A 19,717-nucleotide genomic window follows, 5' to 3' on the forward strand; every position below is an offset into this window, starting at 1 on the left:
CACGCCCTCTCAACTAGAGGTGTGATACAAAAACCAACATTACATAAAACACGATAGTTTACGATTATTTGTATTCCGTTAGCATTTGTCGTTAGCTTATACCTAACAAGTGTTTATTTTCAGTCTACACGAGTCCTCTGCTTAATGATTAACTAATACACGCCTTCGCTATATTAAATACCTATTATAAGCAGATTAAGGGAAGAAAGGTTATTATACCAAGCCTTATGTTTGTGGTAGAACTTTGTCGTTCATTTTATAGATTTAAAAGGATAGTTAGAAATATAATCCATCTAACCTAGCCTTGTTTAGAATTAATATTTCAGGTAAATATAGATCAAATTTAATTTAGAATATTATTAAAGGGTGGGCAATACTTAGAATAATGCCCTTTCAAGCATAAGGTTAATTATTATTAATAGATAAAACTTTATTAAAAAGGCAATAATTAAGTAACAATACCAAGTATTGTTAAAAACAACGCAAACAAATTAATTATTAATTTCCAATTTCACCAAAAGTATACAAAGTCTACTGCGTTTTTTTTATTGGTCTCGGAAGTTAGGCTTTCAAAGTACATATCGCTTATCTAAACTTCCTTGTTTAGATCCGGGCGTAGCGTAGGCAGAACTACAAAGAAATTCGACTTTATTAATCAGTTATGAATGACCTCTTTCATACTACTTGAAAGCGCCGTGTAGGTATAGGTTCGCTCGCTAGGGCATTGACATTACGTCATCCGTTCAAACACGTCACGTGATCGGAAGAATTGTACACGCTTGGATGATTTCGGCTTGATATAGGAGAAAGTTAAGTGTCCATTGAGTTTAGGCGGCGGACCTTACCAAAAGCGGTTTAAGCTATCATTTCCTTATGGGAAATAACTCGTGGAGATTATAGGATTCGATATAATACGTTATTAAATGGCAGATAGTCGTATAGTTGTTGTGTGAAAGTGCGGGCTGTTTATCTATAGCTGGACAGTTGAAGATTATTTAAAGATCAAAAGTCATTTTTGGAAAAAAATTTGGTATTAAAGCATTTCTTTTTTTAAAAATTGGTTTGCACAAGTTAAAATATTTAACTTAATTTTTAAACAGATCTCTGCGACTACCAATTAGTTAATTCTAACCTCTTGCAGAAATATGAATAATATAATTCGCAATACGAAAAACAAACAGGCCACCCAAATATTAAAAAAAAAACTTGTTTTTAAAGGTTTTGGCCGGGAAATGTTTACAAAAAACAAGCAGATTTAGCCCCACCAGCAACAGATTGATGCGCTTTTAATAGACATTTACGTCTAACAGAACTAGTTAAGATCGTACAAATACAAGTAAGGTGTTGTTAAGTAAGTACACAGTATTTAGCTCAGGGCTATACTTTGGTGACTGGCCGACCGGTAATCTGTGCAATCTACATAAAAATTATACGGCTGTGACGTCATAAACCAATGTGTGACGTAACGGTAATGTGATCAATTGATAAGAGCGGCGGTAGTGTATTGGAACAGTTAAGGAATTCCCGAAAATTTGAATTAGATTTTTGTTTTTTAGAATAAAATAAAGGTTTAAGGGAAAAATAAACTTTTTTTGAGTCAAAAAATATAAATTTTTTAAATATTTTTACACCTACGCTTTATTTTTAATAGAAACATTACCCAATCCTTAATTTGGTTTACCAAAAAGATTAGGAAATTACTAAAAAACGCAAACACTAAAATATTCTTTCTAATTTTTTAAATTTTTAAAAATTTGAAGATGGAAATATTGTATAAAGTCAAATAAACAAAAATACCTATTACGACAACATTTTAATCGGTTTTTACTAAATAATCTTTTTCATGGAAAGCGATTGATCTGAAAATTTTTCTGTTTTCAAAATATCGTCGAATCATCTTTAATCTAAAGTTAAATCCTATTTTGGTTTTTAAAATTTAAATTTCAAAGCATTTTTTGTAAATATATGCAAATAGAAATAACTTCTATAGGACATATTTATTTCAATAACAAACATTATAAAGGTTTCAAATGGGCGTTTACAGAATTTGTTATTTTACAGAAAAGAAATATTAATATATACGGCTTATGTGTTTTAAGAACTGTATCTGATGTTATATACAGTTCTTAGAGTTGGCCTTTACGCATATTTAAAAAAAGTAATAAAAAATGCCATAAATCACTTTGCAAAGTTTTCAACGTTGTCAAGTGTTTTAGTATGAATAGCATCAGCCTCGTGTGTTTTCCTTTTATCAACCTAGTTTAACCCCTTCATATTGCGTGCTGTTAAATCGAAAACTCAAGTGTTTTAGGGCACTTTTGTGAGTGATTTAAACCCTTGTCGAGTTAAAGCGAGATAGCTATTGTGCTAACTCTTGTTTTGAAGTCTTGGCAAATAGGTTACGTCATCTATTTTTGGCTTCTTTGTTTTTCGTTTTTCGCAGAGAGAAAATGATGTTTAATTTAAATATGATTTATGTTTTGACATTTAAAAAGTAAGGCAAAATACATTATATTGTTTAAAAAGTAAACAAATAGATACTAAAAATAGAATCAAAATTTATAAAGTAAATTTATTTAGACCAAATCAGAAAGTATATATTTGAACAAAATAAAGTTTTTGAGTTTATTTAGTCAGTATCCTTAACATTGTAGACTACCCAAAGCCGATTAACATTTAAAATACACAACCATTTTATGCCACCATGTCGCCAGATTAGATAGACATTACAGTTAAAATATGTATTCGAAAATCGTAAAATTCTCTTTACGTTTACCTAAAATAGTGGAAGTCTTTATAGTAGCTGACGCACAGCGTAAAGACTTGTTCTTTTACGTCAAAGCAATCGGATTGGAATATTTACCGTTGAATAAATAGCTAAAGGGCAAATACCTGTAAAGTTCTCTCTGATTCACTTAGACAATATTACCCGAGTTATAGGCTCATCGTTTAAACCATTATTGAGTTAGTACGGCGCGGTAGGTAGGTGTATTAAGGTACTAAGACTGGATGATAATGTTTGATGTATAGTCAGTTTTGACAAAAAAATTAACCCATTTCAGAATTAATAATATCAACAATTTTTAGTTTTTAAAGCTATAGGAATATAGTAAAAAAGGCGTATAAGTAAGACTTAATTAAAGATATAGTCATGCCATAAAAATGTGTTAAAATTTCAAGTATGTTCTCAAATCCATTGTTTAAACACGCTTCCAGATTTTATTTTCATAACAAAACCACGTTATTGTAGTTTGAATGTATTTCTTTTGTTTAAGTTTAAAAGTATGCGCTTTTACGTATGATACACGTGTTGTCATTTGTAGACCATACGGGTGGCCCAAAAGCAATTACAAGCGCTTTTGAACTTTGTAGAGTAAAAATGTGACCCTATTGTGTCATATAGTGTCATTGGCGGTTTTTAATTTAAATGCCCTTTAAAAAGCACTGGTATAGTCTAGTTAGTTGTTTATAGAAATCACAAATTTTGATTTTTTGTCTTAAGTTGTAGTGAAGTCAATTTCAAACTTAGGGTAATTTTTTGATACGACTTCGTCTAGATTTGTCATTACTAAAGTTATAGTAACAATTGTGACGTAATAGACAGGTAATAAATGTCTAGTTTCGTGATACCATTCACCCTAAACGTAGTGGAACGAATTCTGTTGCGTAATTTTTGAGAAAAAAAAATTTGAATGTGAAAAAATTTCTCTTTTCACTATATTAGTCAGGATTCGAAATACACCCATTTTTGTTCCTTGGAAAGTCAATGGAACGTGTATTAAGTGTGAATAGGTATTAAAGAAAGACACAATAACATAACACTTTTATATGCTAGGGGTAAATTTGGGATGGTTGAAATTATGAATCATAGACCAAGATAAAATTTAGGTCTGGTATTTTAATACAGACTTAAAAAATTTAAGGCTTAATATTATTCAGACAAAAAAATATTTTGAAGAAAAAAAATAAAAAAATATTTTAATATAATAACAAAAAATTGTCAGAAGAAAGGCTAAAAATAGAAAACAAAATTGTCGGAATTTTTTGCCAGGTATTTCGTCGCTGGATTTAAATTTAATTAAAACTTGCAAGTCGAATTTCACTCGATCTGTATCGCAAACAGAATAAGCCTGGATTAAACTTTTTTCCGATTAATTCGAAAACCTATCAACTTCGTAATCCTACAACTCACTCGGCAAGCAAACATGGCGTAACAATGGAGCCTTATGACGTCACAGACAATAGTGTTTGCTCTCAGATTAGATGATTGGTTCTAGGCATTGGGGTTTTAGGAATCAAATTGTAAAGAACGAACACGCGAACTAAAATCCCCATTTGAATTTTTTTTTGATTGCGACATGTTGTGTTGTAGATAAGAATAAAAGGTTGATAAGAATAATAGAGAAGATTAAAAGGTGATATATGTAGTTGAAAAACTTTTGGTTTTTTTCAATTTTCGCAAATTAATAAATATTTAAAATAAAATCAGCAATATTTTGAGCTAGTACAAGTTTTTAGAACTGTTAGGTTCATTTTAAATGTAATGAATCCACTTTTTACGTCGAGGATAAATTAAAAATTTTATTTAGAATAAACTAAAAAAATTTCCCTTAATTTTTAAATCGGAGTTGATCAGGAAATGGATTCATGCAAGAAAAATAAATTAAGGTTTTTAGTCATCCGAAATGATATCATTCACTATTTTGGAAAATTATTGTTTCCGCTTTCTTTTGTTAAGCATTTCCGACTTTGCGAGGTTGTAATTTTGGTGATTACAATTGTATTTCGTTCTTTTTTTGTCATTATTTCGACATTTAGGCATTTAAATCCAGTAAGGACGGGAAAAAACGTAATTGTTAACTCTTTAAAAAAGTTAAGTTATACAGCAAGGTTTAACGCTTTATAGTTTGGCACATTAAGTTGACGTTTTAAGGTAAAGAGTTATTAAATACAGGTGTGGGCTATTAAGTTACGTTTTAAAACATTAAATCGACTTCTTCGGCCCAATGTTTCCTGTTATGTGACGTTAACTTTTTGTGAATGATCGTATGTGGTCGTGTGCTAGTGACGTAACAATTAAAAATTTTCTACAAACGTAGTCAAGTCGACAGGTTTAAAGGCTCGACTGAAAGAACAATTTAGCCAAATTAACTCAAGTTAATTATAAGTAATTAGAGTTACGGTAAATTAGTCTATTTGATTGACGTGTTAGTTATTAACCAAATTATTCTTTTCGCAGAATACAGCAGTGATTTAATAATAAGATTTACATGTTAAAATTGATATGATTTTTATTCAATTTTAAGAAAAGGATTATTTATTTAAAGAAAAAGTTAAAAAAATGGCGACTAATATTGATGTAAATAGAGGTAAGTAAATTGTTTAACCAATTTTTAAATAATATATAGAAAAATCAATATTTATAAACGTTTTTGTTTGTTTTATTATAAACAGTTTTATTTATATATTTAAAGACTATAGTTTTATAATTACCAAAAATTCAAATATTTATAAATATTTTTCAACAAAATACCAATCCCTTAAATAAAATCTAACAATCCTAATCTTCTATACTTTCAAAAAATTGTATTAAAAATGAATTAAAACGCAATTTAAATAGCTAAGCCATTCGCAGAAAGCCAAAAAAGTTTAATTTATTTTCTAAACAGTTACACCGACGCCAGCGAACCGCAAACCGAAGTTCGTTGAAATTCCTTCCATCCCATCAGTATCCGAGAACGGTAAATTAATTTTTCTCTTAGTTTTTTACCTATACCAATAATTGCTACCTTGTAATTCACAAAACCTGTATTTATACATGTTGAAAATAAGACTAATGCGATAATTCCAATAAAGGCATTTTTTAAAAGGTAAAAAATTTTAAAAGCTTTGTATGTAAATTACTACAAAAATTAATAAAAAAGTTTAAAAAATCTACTTTTGCCTATATAATATTTATCGTTATTTAGATAATCTTTAAATTTAAATACAAAATTTGGAGGTCACTATTTAACAGTTATTGTTATATGACGTCAAACTTTCATATCCCCTTACAAAATATTTTATAATAACCCTAAAAATTTTAATATTACCATTACTTCGCTGTACGTGAATTTCGTATCCCCTTGGCGCATTTTTGTGGTTTTATTCAACATATCGATATTAAGATATTTGTGTGTGAAAATCAAACGAGTACATTCCAAGCATATTTAAGATAAAGGTTAACTTGGCAATGTTGTGGTATCTGGTGTTGTTGAAAAATGTAAAATACTTGAAGATAAGATGAAGTAAAAATTTAATTAACTTCGTTTTTTTTTCTTAATATTGATAATGCATTTTTTAACATAGTTTTCAGGTAATTTTAAGCACACTGGTTTTTGAAATGAAGTCATTTTTACCCATCAACTATCGTAACAGTAACTATCGTAAACATGATTTTATAACATACAGTAAGTTAAAGTTACTTTAAATCCTATTTAATAACGCTTATAAGGAAAAATCACATTTGTGGTGCTTTTAATTTGACAGTACAGGGTGTGTAGGATTGTTACGGGTCACGTGGTCTTGCATTGTTCGATTGCAACCACGTGGTCCTAAGAAGAGTTTACGGAAGCCACGCTCGACTGCGCATGACAGATTTTCGTCACGTTTAAGCGGTAGTCCGCTATTTTAAATATTCGATTTTTCTACCGAGGGCAGGTTAATATGACAGGCTGCTTTGTATAAAGTCTATATGGGCTTTAAACAAATTTACACTTGCGTTACGTTGAATAGGCGCTGCTAGTTATTATTGTGTAGGCTACTTAGTTAAATTACGGTAAAATTGGTTTAATAGACATCGTTACCTAAGATTCGCAGCCTTTGACAGGTGCATATATAAACTTTCAGTAATAATTGAAAAGCCTAGAGCCAAATCAATACGTATATTAAATACCTAATTAAGTTTATTGTAATTATCTGAAACTAATTAGGCGCTCGTTATATTTAGTATAGTGCCATGACACGCGGCTTACCTTACGTTGGTGTGCTATTATGTAATTGACCGATTTCTCTAATAGCAAGTTCCACTTTTATGTTTAATTGTTCTGGGCACGCTTTTGTGCTGTAAATTTTGCATTGAGCCTAATTGTGGACCATTGTTACAGCGGACAATGGGCAGACAATGTGTCTAGAAATGACAATTGTTTGGTTTATTGTAGACAGTCGAATGTAACCAAACACCGGTAATTGAAAACATAAAGAAAATTAATAAAAAAATTAAAAAACAGGAATTTAATTTTTTAACTATAAAGGTATACATAGGCTATTGTAAAATCTTAAACAAAAATCTGTTTGAAATTTAGTATTTAAAATCCGATTTTAATCCATCTTTATATGTGGTTTTAACCATACTTCAAATATACACGAAATTAAGAAAGTATTTAGACAAGTTGGCGTCCTTATTGGCTTGCAAGTCTGGATTATTTCCAATCGCGGAATGCGAATTGTGAAGGTCGAATAAGCCGAACAGGAATTTGTTTAACTTTGATTGACAGCTAGGAAAGAAGGGGGGGGGGCGGGGCTTAAAAATTCCGCTTTAAGGAATAGCAACTTTACAACCTACCCCTAAATTCTTTTTTTTTAATTCGAAAATTTGATTATTATTTAAAAATACTTCGCTATGTAATACTACTAAACTTTTTGTTTTACTTATTACTAAAAGGGCCTCGAAAAATACCACATTTCAAAATAAACAGCAATAAAATAATTGAGACTCCCCTGGGTTTTAAACATAAAGGTTCGCACAATACTTAACTTCCCTCGTCGAATTCTTGAGCGAAAAATCAAAATATCAGATTTATCAAAAGCTTGTCAAACAAGGAAATCTTACTTCAACTTTTGATCAATTATTGGCGTTTAATTTGTTTTAAATTTATTTTTAGAAATGCCTTTTGATTTTTTGAAAGTATAGGTCATAGGCATTTAGTAAAATCGGGCTATTTTTTGAAGTTTATTTTCAAGTAAGAAACAAAAAGAAAAATTTAGAAGCTTAGTAATATGTCCGTATACAGGCAGAGGCTAAGCTAAGGTATTTAAAATAGCTTTAGATTAAATAGTCGTATTCACATCAAAGATAAAACGAAGTATACATAGCACAATCAATACTAAGAAACCGAAAAATCTTTAATTGAACCAGTGCGTTGGCCTTTTAAAACCTTACAACGAATTGAGTGCAAAAAATCGAATACGTAAATATACCAGAGTTTTGTGGTGCAGTAAAAATCGATAAGAAAGTCGAAATGTGCGGTTGATTATCGATTTTCCGTATAAGCTCTAACTAGATTGGGAGGTATAAGAGTATTAGAGAATAATAAACCTGTTTGAACATTGCTTTTTATATTTTTATGCCTAGAACAAATAGAAACTACGTTACCAGTTATTTAAATTTAAAATTAAACAGGTTAGCATTAAGATAAATGTATACTGTTTAATTTACACATCTAAAATATGTGTCATACATAAATTTTATAAATAAAACAAGTTTGGAATTTATTTCAAGTTTTCAGAGCTTGTTATGATTTAAATTTCAACGTGTTATTTTCGCCATAAAAACATAAGTACATATTTGCCAAGACGCGATAAGGCAAAAGAATGTGGGTTAGAGTGTTATATGGCACACAGCGTTTAAAGTGTTCAGTACACATTACAAAAAGTGTTGCAACATAGTGTGCTGTGTAAACTGATAAGTCGTCAAAAATAGTTTTTTCAAGTTCAGGTCGACAAGGCTCTAATTGATTTCGACTGGAGTACTTTTAAAGAAGGCAGATGACGTAATGCTTTGACGTCAATTGTGCGATTTTAGATGACTGTAAATTTAAAAATAAGACTTTTTAAATTTTCGGTTTTAAATTTAGACAATTATCACGCAAAGGTTTAAAAAAGGCATTTTTTAAAGTTTAATATTACATTTTATATATCATGGTTATAACTAACACCAATAAGATCCGCAAAAATTAATTTTATCAACCTAAATCAATCGGAGATCAGGTCGGGCCGACTCCAATTGAATTAATCGGGATTCGATCGTTTAATTAGACACAGCAGTGCTGCTAACGATTTCCGCATTACTTCCGCATTTTACTTTCCCACGCACCTTGCCATTAGGAAGTGCGTGCGCTGGTTGGCAATCTGTTAATCGCGTAATTTTTGCGGCAAGATTTAATATATTGGCAGAGTTCAGTAAGGGTTTAATCGTAGAAATTAAGGGTTCTGCAGTAGGCTTGCAAACTTAATAATTTTAATAGCCAAAAACACATATGCCAAAAGCAGGCCTATTAAAACTTCAATACGTCAATAGTATTGGCAAATTTTAAATAAAATTTTGATTGCTTATAATTTTAAATTTCTGAAATAATTTTTTGTTTAGATTCGATTAATGTAAGTCCATCGAATCGTCTTTTAGGGGAATGTATAACAAGTGATACAGATGTCCCGGACCCCACACTAATGGCTAAACTAGGACTTTATATGGGTGAACAAAGGTAAAAAAAACATTTTGTTAACTTTAATAATATAAATTTGATCTTGTAGGGACCAAATTTCTTATTTTGAATTTTTTTTAAATTTAAGTCTATTTATTTTAGTCATGTTAATATTGGTTATGAGTAACTTGATATATATTTAACACTTGTAAATAATAATCGATTTTTTCAGTTTATGTAAAACTGCCAGTCATTGTTAAATTACTCACTTACTAACATGATAATAACATTTAAATATAAACGTTTTCAAATTTAAATTCGAATTTTTGTTTAATTTTTTTTAGAGTAAGTCATGTCAAAACAACTAACCATCCCCACCCGATGTTGAGTCATATTAACATTGGCGCCAACATCCATAGCAACGACATTTTACCTAGCAACGAAGCGACCAACGTCATACATAGCAACGACGTGATCAGCGCGATCCATAGCAACGAAATTAAAAAGAAACAAACCACTAGTCCTGCGTCCACGTTGTCCGACAAAGGAATCGGTAATTTCAACAAAAAAAATTGATTTTTAATATCTTAAAAATTTTCACTTTTTTTTGAACAATTTCCGAAAATCTAAAAAAAATTTAATTTTAAAATAAAAAAAGAAACAAAAATTAAAAAATTACAAATTTTTATTTACAGGAAGCAGTGTGGGATCCTTTGATTCAGAGTTCCGGTCAGGATTGTCCGTTTTTCTTCCTTCTCCTGCTCCATATGATGCGAGTAGAAGTGGATCTTTAGACTCGAGGACACAGGATCTTTCCTCCTACTCCACAGAAGTTGCTCCAATCCCTAATCATTCAAGAAGTTCATCTGACATCATTTGCCACTCCTCCGTATCAAGGTTTTTAGATTTTTTCAAATTAAAATAAAACATTTTTATTTTTTTGTATGTTTTAAAATAACATTTTAAATTTTTTTTCAAATTAGTAGCAACATGGGTGGAATTCCTCAATCAAAGCTCGCCGAACAGAGCAGCGCCACCATGTGGAACTCAGATCCACGAAGAGGAAACCTTGTGTCATCGATGACCTCAATCAAACCCAGGCGACCTTCGACCAGAAGACAAACATCAAATGGAACTGACAGATCAACCGAGAGAGGTCAGTTGAAAGAAAAATCCAAAAAATAATATCAAGTTGAAATAAAAGCAACTCTTACATTTAAATAACAGATCTTAAATACTTTAGTGGGTAATATTACAAAAAATACCCCTTACTATTATCCCAACCTTTAAAAATAATAATTTTACCCCCTTTTTCGTGATTCTAGATTCCCTGGACATCAAAAAGTTGCCCCAATTATGTCAGAATTCTCCGAGCCACTCGAGTCACTCCAGTGTGTCATCGTCACGCTCTGTCACACCTGCAGTATCGGTGTGCGAGATGTCGAATAAAAGTTCATTGAAATCTGTGAAATCAATTGTAAGTTTGATAAAAAATTCAATTTTTTTTTTTAAATCGAAAATTTTTTAATATTTTACCCCTTATTTTGTTTCCAGGGTTACAGTAACGAGCCATTACCCCCGCCACCCCCTCCTCCCCCAATTGATATTGTCATCGAGAACGACTTGCCCCCTCCTCCACCCCCTCCAGAAGAACAGGAAGAGGAAGTTGAAGAGATGTTACCCCCTCCACCGTTACCCCCTAAAAGTAAAAGAAATTTATAAAATCAAAAATATTCTTAAAAAATCAATTTAAAAAAAATGAAAATGTTTAAAATTTTTATTTTTTAAGCTTTACAACTTCAAGTTGAGAACTCACACTCTCACTTCCAAGAACCCACCCCTACCAACAGTTTACCCCCACCTTTGGCAAGCCCCTGTGTGGACACATTTAACCCTAACTTTGACCGTTACACATCGGTCAACGGGTACACCAGGGAGGAAACTGTGACCCCTAGTGATGAGGTGATAACGGCAAGCTCAACCCTAACAAGAAGGCTAAGACTGTCCTCAGATGGAGCAATTAATCCATTGAGAAATGGTCATCCGGAGCCTAGGGAAAGAGAAAGGCAGGATAAAAGAATTTGGTAAATAAAATAATATTTAATGTTACAAATAATTTAAAAATTAACAAATTTCCTTTGGAAATTTTTTTTACAAGTTTATTAATTTTTGTTTTTAAATCAGGGCGCAAGATCAGAGACGAGAAATCCCGATTTCCATTACACAAAACAACCACACAGCTTTATCCGCTAGCATGTCAACATCAGCACTAGGTGGCGCCGAATCAGTTGGAAACATTCACAAAAATAAGAAAACCAACAAACCAAAACCAACTTACGGGTCGACGAGTGCTTTATGGGAACAGCAGCAACAACTGCAAAGACCCCATGCTCACTCTTCACCCATACCCCCCAATCCTGCTAGGTTGACTCCCCAAGCCCCAGGGTTTAATGAAGATACCTTTAGTCGTCATAGCAATGGAAGGTCGTCAACGAGGTCTAATCCTAGTGATAGAAATGCAGAAAATGGAGATCCAAAAGGTAAAAAGAATTAAAAGTTTTTTGTTTTATATATAAAATTAAATTGTAATTTGTTAAATCTTTATTTTAATGTTTTAAATAATTTTTTTGCTTAGCTGTTCGATTTGCTCCCTTCCGTGCACCGGATGTGAACCTACAACCTTTAATGTTCGAGCTTCCATTGGCTGTCGCTAATGAAAGCAAGTTTGTTGGTCGGGAATGGTTGTTCAGTGAAATTCTTGCTGCTCTGAATAACAACAATTCTGAGAATAAAAACAAAAAAGGAGTGGTAAGTAAAAGGTTTTGTAAAAATAATTATTTAACTCTGGGTTGTTATATTTTTGTTTTTATTACAGCAAATCAATTTTGTTATATTTTTTGTTAATGTGTTTGTGTTATTTCAGGTCATTAGTGGAGAATCTGGTCATGGAAAGACCTCAATTATTGACCACTTGGTGTCTTATAGTTACCATGGGCACAAGAACTCAAAACAATGTGGAACTATGAGATCAAATGATGGAGGTAAATAAAAACAATTTTGTTACCTAATTTTTAAAATTCAAAAGTCCAAAAAATAACTTTTTAACTTTTTTTATGGAATATTTAGATACCTTACAAAGAATTGGTTCTCTGGTTCGTTCCTCCAGCCCAATATCAAGTGGTCGCCAATATTACCACCCAAGAGGTGGTTCCAACCAGTTATCGGTGACCAGTTCAAACCATTCCAGCAGAACTGCCAGTCCAGCTTTTGGAAGCACTGCAAATAGTAGAGCAAGCAGTCAGACCTCATTAAATGTGGACGATTCTTGCAGAAAATTGGCATCACAGGTAAAAAAATTAAATATTTGCATAAAAAAATTTACTAAATTTAAAAACATTGCCATATTCAAAAAAAGCCTTCAATTTTTATTGGCATATTTAACAAAATTTTTTTTTTATTCAGTATTTTTAAAACACAAAAAAAAATTAAAAAAACACAAAAAGTAACAAAATATCATTAGATTAAAAATTAAACCAATTTATTTTCAGGTTGTAGCATTTCATTTTTGCCAGTCTAACAACAACACAACTTGTTACGTGCCTGAATTTCTCAACAGCATCTCTGCACAACTAAGCCAAGCTCCCCAATTAACTGCATACAGGGAATTATTGATCAACGAACCTCACTTACAAAATTTACTTAGTGTCAGAAGTTGCATTCAAAACCCATCTCAAGCCTTGAAAAAAGCAATCATCGAGCCTCTAGTCATGCTAAAACAATGTAAGTTTTTATTTAAATTTATGAAGTCAAGTTTCCTTTATTAAATGAAGGCGAATATATGACGCTATAGATTTTAAAATACTTTTCATGAAATTCTCACGCAAAATAATCATCTATAAAGCAGACCAAAAATAACAAAGTCCATTCATTCCATTCATGAAACATTAAAAATAGTTATTTTTCTGGGTGTGGATACTTAAATACATGAGAACATAAAGAGCCTTGTATTTTAGGAACAAAATCTAAAAATAATTTATTTTCAGGTCAAAAACTTCCTCGAACGAACCTTGTGATCCTTATCGACGCCATTAATGAAGCAGAAAAATATCGCCCCGACTACGGTTTCTCCATTTTATCTTTCTTGGAATGCCACCTAGTCGACTTCCCTGACTTTATGAAAGTCATAGTCACATGCCGGACTCAGGAAAGTGAGCAACTTGCCCGATTTCCCGTCCATTTTGTATCAATCGATGCAGAAAATAATCACGTGGCAAGGGATGTACAGATGTATATTGGTAACAGGATTTCAAGTGCACCTACTCTTGCTAACCTTAATTTATCAGGTTTGTTAAAATAATTTTTAACAAAAAAACATAAAAAAATTGAAAAAACCTTGAAATATAATGTAAAACACAAAATGAACGCTTAAAATCAGAAGGCCTTTAAAAATTACATGTAGGACTTTAAGATGTATTAAAACCTTTATTTAAAAATAATTTTAATATTTTTTTTAGGTAAATCTGACCCCGCCGTTACCCAAAAACAACTGACCCAACATTTACTTAAACTGTCAAAAGGAAATTTCCTATATCTCAGAATGACTTTGGATCTTATTGAAAAAGGATCAATTGTTCCTAAAAGTGCTGGGTTCAAAATTATCCCAGTCTCAATACATGAGGTAATATCAAAAAGTTGTAAAGAACTTTTAAATATTAATAATAACATATATTGGCTACTTTTATGCTATTTTAATAACTAGTACTGTAAAGGAATGTTTATAAACTTAAATGGGTGTTAAAATTAATTTTTTTTTTTAACTTACTTTCATTTTTTAGGTATTTTTGTTGATGTGCAACTTGAGGTTTATGAGTTACACTTCATTTGATGAAGTTCGTGATATTATTTCAGTTGCACTTGCTTCTTTGTACCCATTAAAAGATGATCAAATCTATCAGGTATATAAACAAAAAAAAGAACATATTATCCTCAAAACATAGATGTAGAAAAATAACTTAAAAATTTTAATTTATTCAAAATCAAATTTTTTAATTTTTTTTTTACCTTACAGGCAATTGGTTCTGGTTTCCCTCCTAACCACCTTACCTGGCAAAAGTTTAAACAACAAATGGAGATGTTGGATGACGTTTTAGTTCAGGGTTTGGTCAACCAAGGAAGGTCATTTTTTCATCCTTGTTTCAGGGAGTGGTTAGTTGAGCAAGCAACAGCTGGACAGAAAAATGGAACTCGTAAGTTTTAATTTAAAAATTATGTGCAGTTTAAAAATGTTTTACTTATCTTTTGTGTAAAAATTGGAATATTAATCTGTTTAATTAAAAAAAAAATTTTGGCAACCTGTTTATAATTTTTTTTTTATTTTAGTTCAATCCTCGAGTAAATTTCGTGTTGATGTTAAACGGGGATACGCTTTATTAGCCACCGTGTTGTCAAGACAACCAGCTGAGCGATTACATAAACATGCCACACTTGAGTTAGCACATCACGTACTCAAAGCCGGCATGTTTAAAAACCAATCAAAACAAACCGGTAAATTCAGAAAAATTGGCTTTACCATTTTGTAATTTTTTTTCATTTTCAATTTTTTTTTCTTAAAATTAATTTGTTATTGTTATTGTTAGGCATTGGGGCAAGTGAACAAAATGCTAGATTTATGGCACAAAGTAGCAAACAACTGACAGAAGCACTAACATCTATCAGAAATCTTTTCTATCCCAACATGAAGGTAAATATAACATTTTTACTTCTACATATAATCTCTAGAATAATAAACATTATAAAACTGAATATTTTTTATATCAAATTTAAATGTTTAGGTAAGCAAGTTGCTGTTAAAAGCAGGAGCAAATCCTAATGTTCCAACCCAAGTTTTCCACAATGCTACACCCTTGGCTGTTGTATCTCACTCAGGTATTATTAATATTTAAATAAATCAACTATTAGTTTTTTCAGGTGTTATTTATCCTAACTAGACCTAATATAAACAAAATTAGTTTGGCTTATTTTCAAAAAATCTAAGAATATTTTAAATCAGTATTTTAACATATTTTTTACCTTTAGGTTGTACAGAGTTAGCTGAACTTCTTCTAATGTTTGGAGCTGATGTCAATCTTCCAGCTTCAAATGGAATGAGTGCTCTGACTTTTGGTGCAGCTGCTGGCAGAAGACATATTGTTGACTTGTTGCTCAAATACGGACCTAACGTAAGTGGAGAATATTAAATAAAATATTTATACAATACGTAAACAAAATTGTGAGAAGAAATTGAAGTAAAATTTCCAAAAAAATAAAGTTATTTTGTTGAATTGTTAAATTAAGATATATTTTGCTGATTTTGGATTTTTTGTAACTAATTTAAAAGTAAATGTTAAATGTGAAACAAAGTTAAAGTTTAATTTTTAAACATTTTTTTTAGTTAAACCAAGTTGACATGAACGGACATACTCCTCTACTTCACGCCATCTCTCGAGGTCACTCGGATGTTGCCAAACTCCTATTGACCTGTGATTTATATGCCTCCGAGGAATATCGAACTTTTGCAGCACAACAAGCACTGGTGGCTTCTGCCACAACTGGTGACATTGGGGTAAGTTTTAAAACCCAAAATCACCAACAACTAAAATAATAAAAGAATTTGAAAAAAAATTAATGAAAGAATTTGCATTTCAAATTTAGATTTAAATTTCAGATATTAAAAAATTAAATTTTTTATTAAAAAATTAAATTTTTTACAACCTCTAACTTAAATTTTTCTTGTCAGTTAATGCAATACCTGATAGAATATCAAGGTTTCAACTGCAACGTGAACGCTCTTGAACCATCTCATGGGGAATCCCCTCTTACATCAGCTGCTGCACACGGCAAAACCGAAGTTTGCGACTTCCTCATCAGCAAATACAAAGCCGACGTCGAACAGAGAAACAAATCTGGGTTGATGCCGTTGTTGTGTGCTGTAAAACAAGTAAGTTCTTTGGCAAATTTTGATATAATCCCTTAATGGTGAAGGGTAAATTTTCAACACAGAGATAAAAAAGTATTAAAAACTGTTTTTAAACAAAGTGTACACACCATTTAAACAAAAAGTGTGTAGTAAGCTTTATTAACTCCTTTTTACCTTTTTTAGGGCCATTGGGATACTGCAGATCTGCTACTTAATTCTGGAGCGTCACTCGATGCTTGTGACACAGCTGGTAAAACAGCACTCATAACTGCAGCATGTAATGGTCACTTGGGTGTGTTAGAACTCTTGTTGTCACGGGGTTCAAGTGTAGTGGCTGCTGATCGCGAGGGATTAACCGCCCTCAGTTGGGCTGCACTGCAAGGTAAAAACTACATTAAAATCATAATTTTTTTTTTTTGATGAAATTCTTTTTTAGTTTTTTTTTATTTTAATACCGTTTAAAAAGTTTTGTTTTCTCTGTTTTGCATACAATGACTTGTCTTGCAACGTTTTTACTGTGATTAGTAAATTTATATTGATATTTCAGGACATGGTCCTTGTGTAAGATCCTTGCTAAGTAGAAACTCTTCAGTTAATCATTGTGATGCTAGTGGAAGAACTGCATTAGATCTTGCAGCATTCTTCGGCGACCCACAGGTATTTACATAAGATAAACCAAAAAACTCTAATTTTAAATATTAAATTAAACCAAGATTTACCTTTTTGAAGGCTAAATTAAACTAAGATTTACCTTTTTTGTTCTTATTTAGATTGTTGATTTACTTCTTGATGCTGGGGCTGACTTTATGCATGTAGATGCAAGTGGAATGTGTGCATTGGATCGAGCCATTGGTTGTCAGAATATTAACGTAGTGGCAAGGTTGTTGAGAAGAGGGGCTCAGATTGCTCAAACATCGTGGGCGATGGCAAGTGGAAAACCCGACGTCACTGCAGCCCTTTTGAGTAAGTAATGTCTTAAAAAACAAGATATAAAACAATAACATTACATTTTATAATTGCATTTAACTGTTATTTTAGCAAAATATCATGTCATATATGTTTTTTTAATCATTTTTTTTCTTTAGACAAATGCTTGGAAGACGGTAACGCTTTTTATAAAAGTTTCGATTTTGAAAATGCGAGCAATGTTTACTCAAAAGCACTGAGGCATGTGGGGGAAGTCCCTACATCAAACTCGAGGGATGATCGTCCATCACCTGTGGGTAAACTCGCTGACCTTTGTGCCCACTTGTTGCTAGGTTACTCGAGATGTTTAAGAAAGCTTGGTGACTTACAAGAAGGTAAGTTTTTTACAATTTTTTTAAAAAATTTTGTTTGTTTTTTTTTAAGTTGACATATACCACAAAATAATACCCTAAATATCAGATAAAAGCCTTTCCACATTACCTTTGGTTAGTTTTCTAGATTACTTACAATTATACATTTTTTTTTAACAGCTGAGGATACAGCATCACGAGCCATTGAGTTGAAACCCCACTGGTATGAGGCTTTGTACGCTCGAGCAAGAGTTTTAAGAGAAGCTTCACAACTTCAAGCTGCCCTCCGTGATGTCATAGAAGCAGAGAAAACTGCACCTGCTCATAATTTGAAGGAAATTAAAAGATTGATTGAACGAATTAAGGATGAAATAAGAAAAGCTGGCACAAGGTAAGAAAATATCATTTTTATAAACAATCATTTTTTACTTGAATATAAGTCCTCTTTCTTTTAACAAACAATTAAACTACTTGCATTAACCTTCACAAAAATCTGTTTAAATTCTTACAAAATCTAAATTTTCTTCTTTTACAGACACCGACCTGCTTCTGCATCCTCTGAATTAATCCAAATCCCACAAGCTCGTCCACGACTTAACTCTTCCTCCAGTTACCATGGCAACCTAAGCAGAGGGACATCTCCTGCGCCCACCCACCCTGCTGACCATGGTGGTCGCTCATTTCGTGCTCAGAGTTACAAGGGAGCCGGCCATGTTCGGAGCAACAGCCACCAACTTGCCCCACTTTATGGGTCAAACGCAAACAATGGACTCCTTAGAAGGGGTAATTCCCAAGAAAGCATGGCCGAGTCCATGCTGAGTCTTGCTGCTTACCCCCCAGAGCCTTCACCCTTGATCCAACGCAGGGCCCCACGAGGGGAAAACCCAAACAATAATGTCCGAAGGGCTTTGCCCAGGACTAATCCTCACTGGAGGCCCCAAGTTTCTGATTTAAACAGGTCGATATCAGACGATCGTGCTTATAACTTAAATAATAACAATATGTACTATGGTGATCAGCCTGGCTTCGATGTTGCAATGCAAAACGATCGGCGTTCAAAGATGCAAGACCCTTCAAGGGCATCTTTCGTCACCGATTTATAGTTTCATCAAATATTTGCCCCTTAATGCTGTGGTAGTTTTTGTTTTCTTCAATTTCTTTTTAAGTATGTCAACAATTTGTGCACCTAATTATATCATTTTGTGTCCGCAAATTGCAATGGCCTCTTTTATTATAAAAATAGTTTAATAAATCTGTTAATTTTAACAGGCTTGTTGATTAGCAATTTTGACAACTTTATTTCTTAAGCTGCTTTTGATTAATTTAAAAAGTTGATTTCTAGTTCATTAAATTTTTTGGTGTGCGAAGGTATATGAATTGTTTTCTTATTTTATACTATGGAGGCTTATGGTACTAGCTAATTTTTTTTTTTTTTTTTTTTTTTTTATAACTGCCAATCTGCGCCCATGTCATTGTTAAAAAAAAACTCTTAAGTGAAAAAATCTCTTAAAAAGCTAAATTATAAAAAAAAAATTATAGTTTTGAGAAAAAATAGTAAATATTATGGGTTAATGCTTTTTGCTTGCGTTGCATTCTAATTTATTTTATATTTTTGTTAGCCATGCTGCTTTAAATGCTAGAAATATAATTGTTTTTTATTGCAATCACCATATTATGTGACCATCAGTTTAAGTTATTGCTTATCGCGAATAAATTCACATAAATTCAATTAGTACTTATTTTATGTTATGTTAACAAGGTAATTCTTTTTAAAACATACCTTACACATCAAAAATGGCCATTTTATTGCTTTTATCTCAACATTAAATACAAATCAAACTTGAAAAGTATTTTTCCAACTTAAATTTCAGTTAAAAACGTACACACATGCTGCTGAATTATGTTCACATTGGTTCAGTAATAACAAAAACAATTGTTGTAATTTTTATTTATCCTCATTATGTTAAGAATGAAACAAAACACTACATTAAAATTAAAAAAAAAAATAATAGGATGTATACAAA

General features: G+C 31.7%; 1 protein-coding gene across 2 annotated transcripts; it reads left to right on the forward strand.

The window, feature by feature from the left end:
• Nucleotides 1-5,237: 5,237 nt before the first annotated feature.
• On the forward strand, nucleotides 5,238-19,415 carry LOC145741292 (protein TANC2-like). 2 transcript variants are annotated; one of them, XM_082558856.1, is made up of 30 exons: nucleotides 5,238-5,369; nucleotides 5,670-5,741; nucleotides 9,407-9,521; nucleotides 9,806-10,014; nucleotides 10,157-10,358; nucleotides 10,445-10,617; nucleotides 10,787-10,938; nucleotides 11,016-11,166; nucleotides 11,251-11,545; nucleotides 11,646-12,001; nucleotides 12,097-12,269; nucleotides 12,385-12,502; nucleotides 12,588-12,808; nucleotides 13,010-13,241; nucleotides 13,505-13,804; nucleotides 13,976-14,139; nucleotides 14,297-14,416; nucleotides 14,530-14,707; nucleotides 14,841-15,005; nucleotides 15,098-15,201; nucleotides 15,293-15,386; nucleotides 15,537-15,679; nucleotides 15,892-16,062; nucleotides 16,237-16,437; nucleotides 16,600-16,798; nucleotides 16,964-17,073; nucleotides 17,187-17,379; nucleotides 17,502-17,717; nucleotides 17,874-18,084; nucleotides 18,229-19,415. In XM_082558856.1, exons 1-30 carry the CDS (start codon nucleotides 5,342-5,344, stop codon nucleotides 18,794-18,796), a joined length of 5,634 nt encoding a protein of 1,877 aa, XP_082414982.1. In that variant the 5' UTR covers nucleotides 5,238-5,341; the 3' UTR covers nucleotides 18,797-19,415. The 2 variants fall into 2 exon arrangements, with proteins under 2 accessions (XP_082414982.1, XP_082414983.1); XM_082558857.1 differs by lacking the exon at nucleotides 5,238-5,369 and adding an exon at nucleotides 6,349-6,449.
• Nucleotides 19,416-19,717: the final 302 nt, after the last annotated feature.

Source organism: Corella eumyota, chromosome 2, assembly GCF_963082875.1.
Source record: "Corella eumyota chromosome 2, kaCorEumy4.1, whole genome shotgun sequence".
NCBI classification, from domain to species: Eukaryota; Metazoa; Chordata; class Ascidiacea; order Phlebobranchia; family Corellidae; genus Corella; species Corella eumyota.

Bases quoted from the DNA above. Each gene is read 5' to 3' on its own strand.
- LOC145741292 (XM_082558856.1), top strand. From the start codon at position 5,342: ATGGCGACTAATATTGATGTAAATAGAG. The intron at 14,140-14,296 runs GTAATATCAAAA...TTCATTTTTTAG, and splicing joins TCCCAGTCTCAATACATGAG to GTATTTTTGTTGATGTGCAA. The intron at 15,006-15,097 runs GTAAATTCAGAA...TGTTATTGTTAG, and splicing joins AAACCAATCAAAACAAACCG to GCATTGGGGCAAGTGAACAA.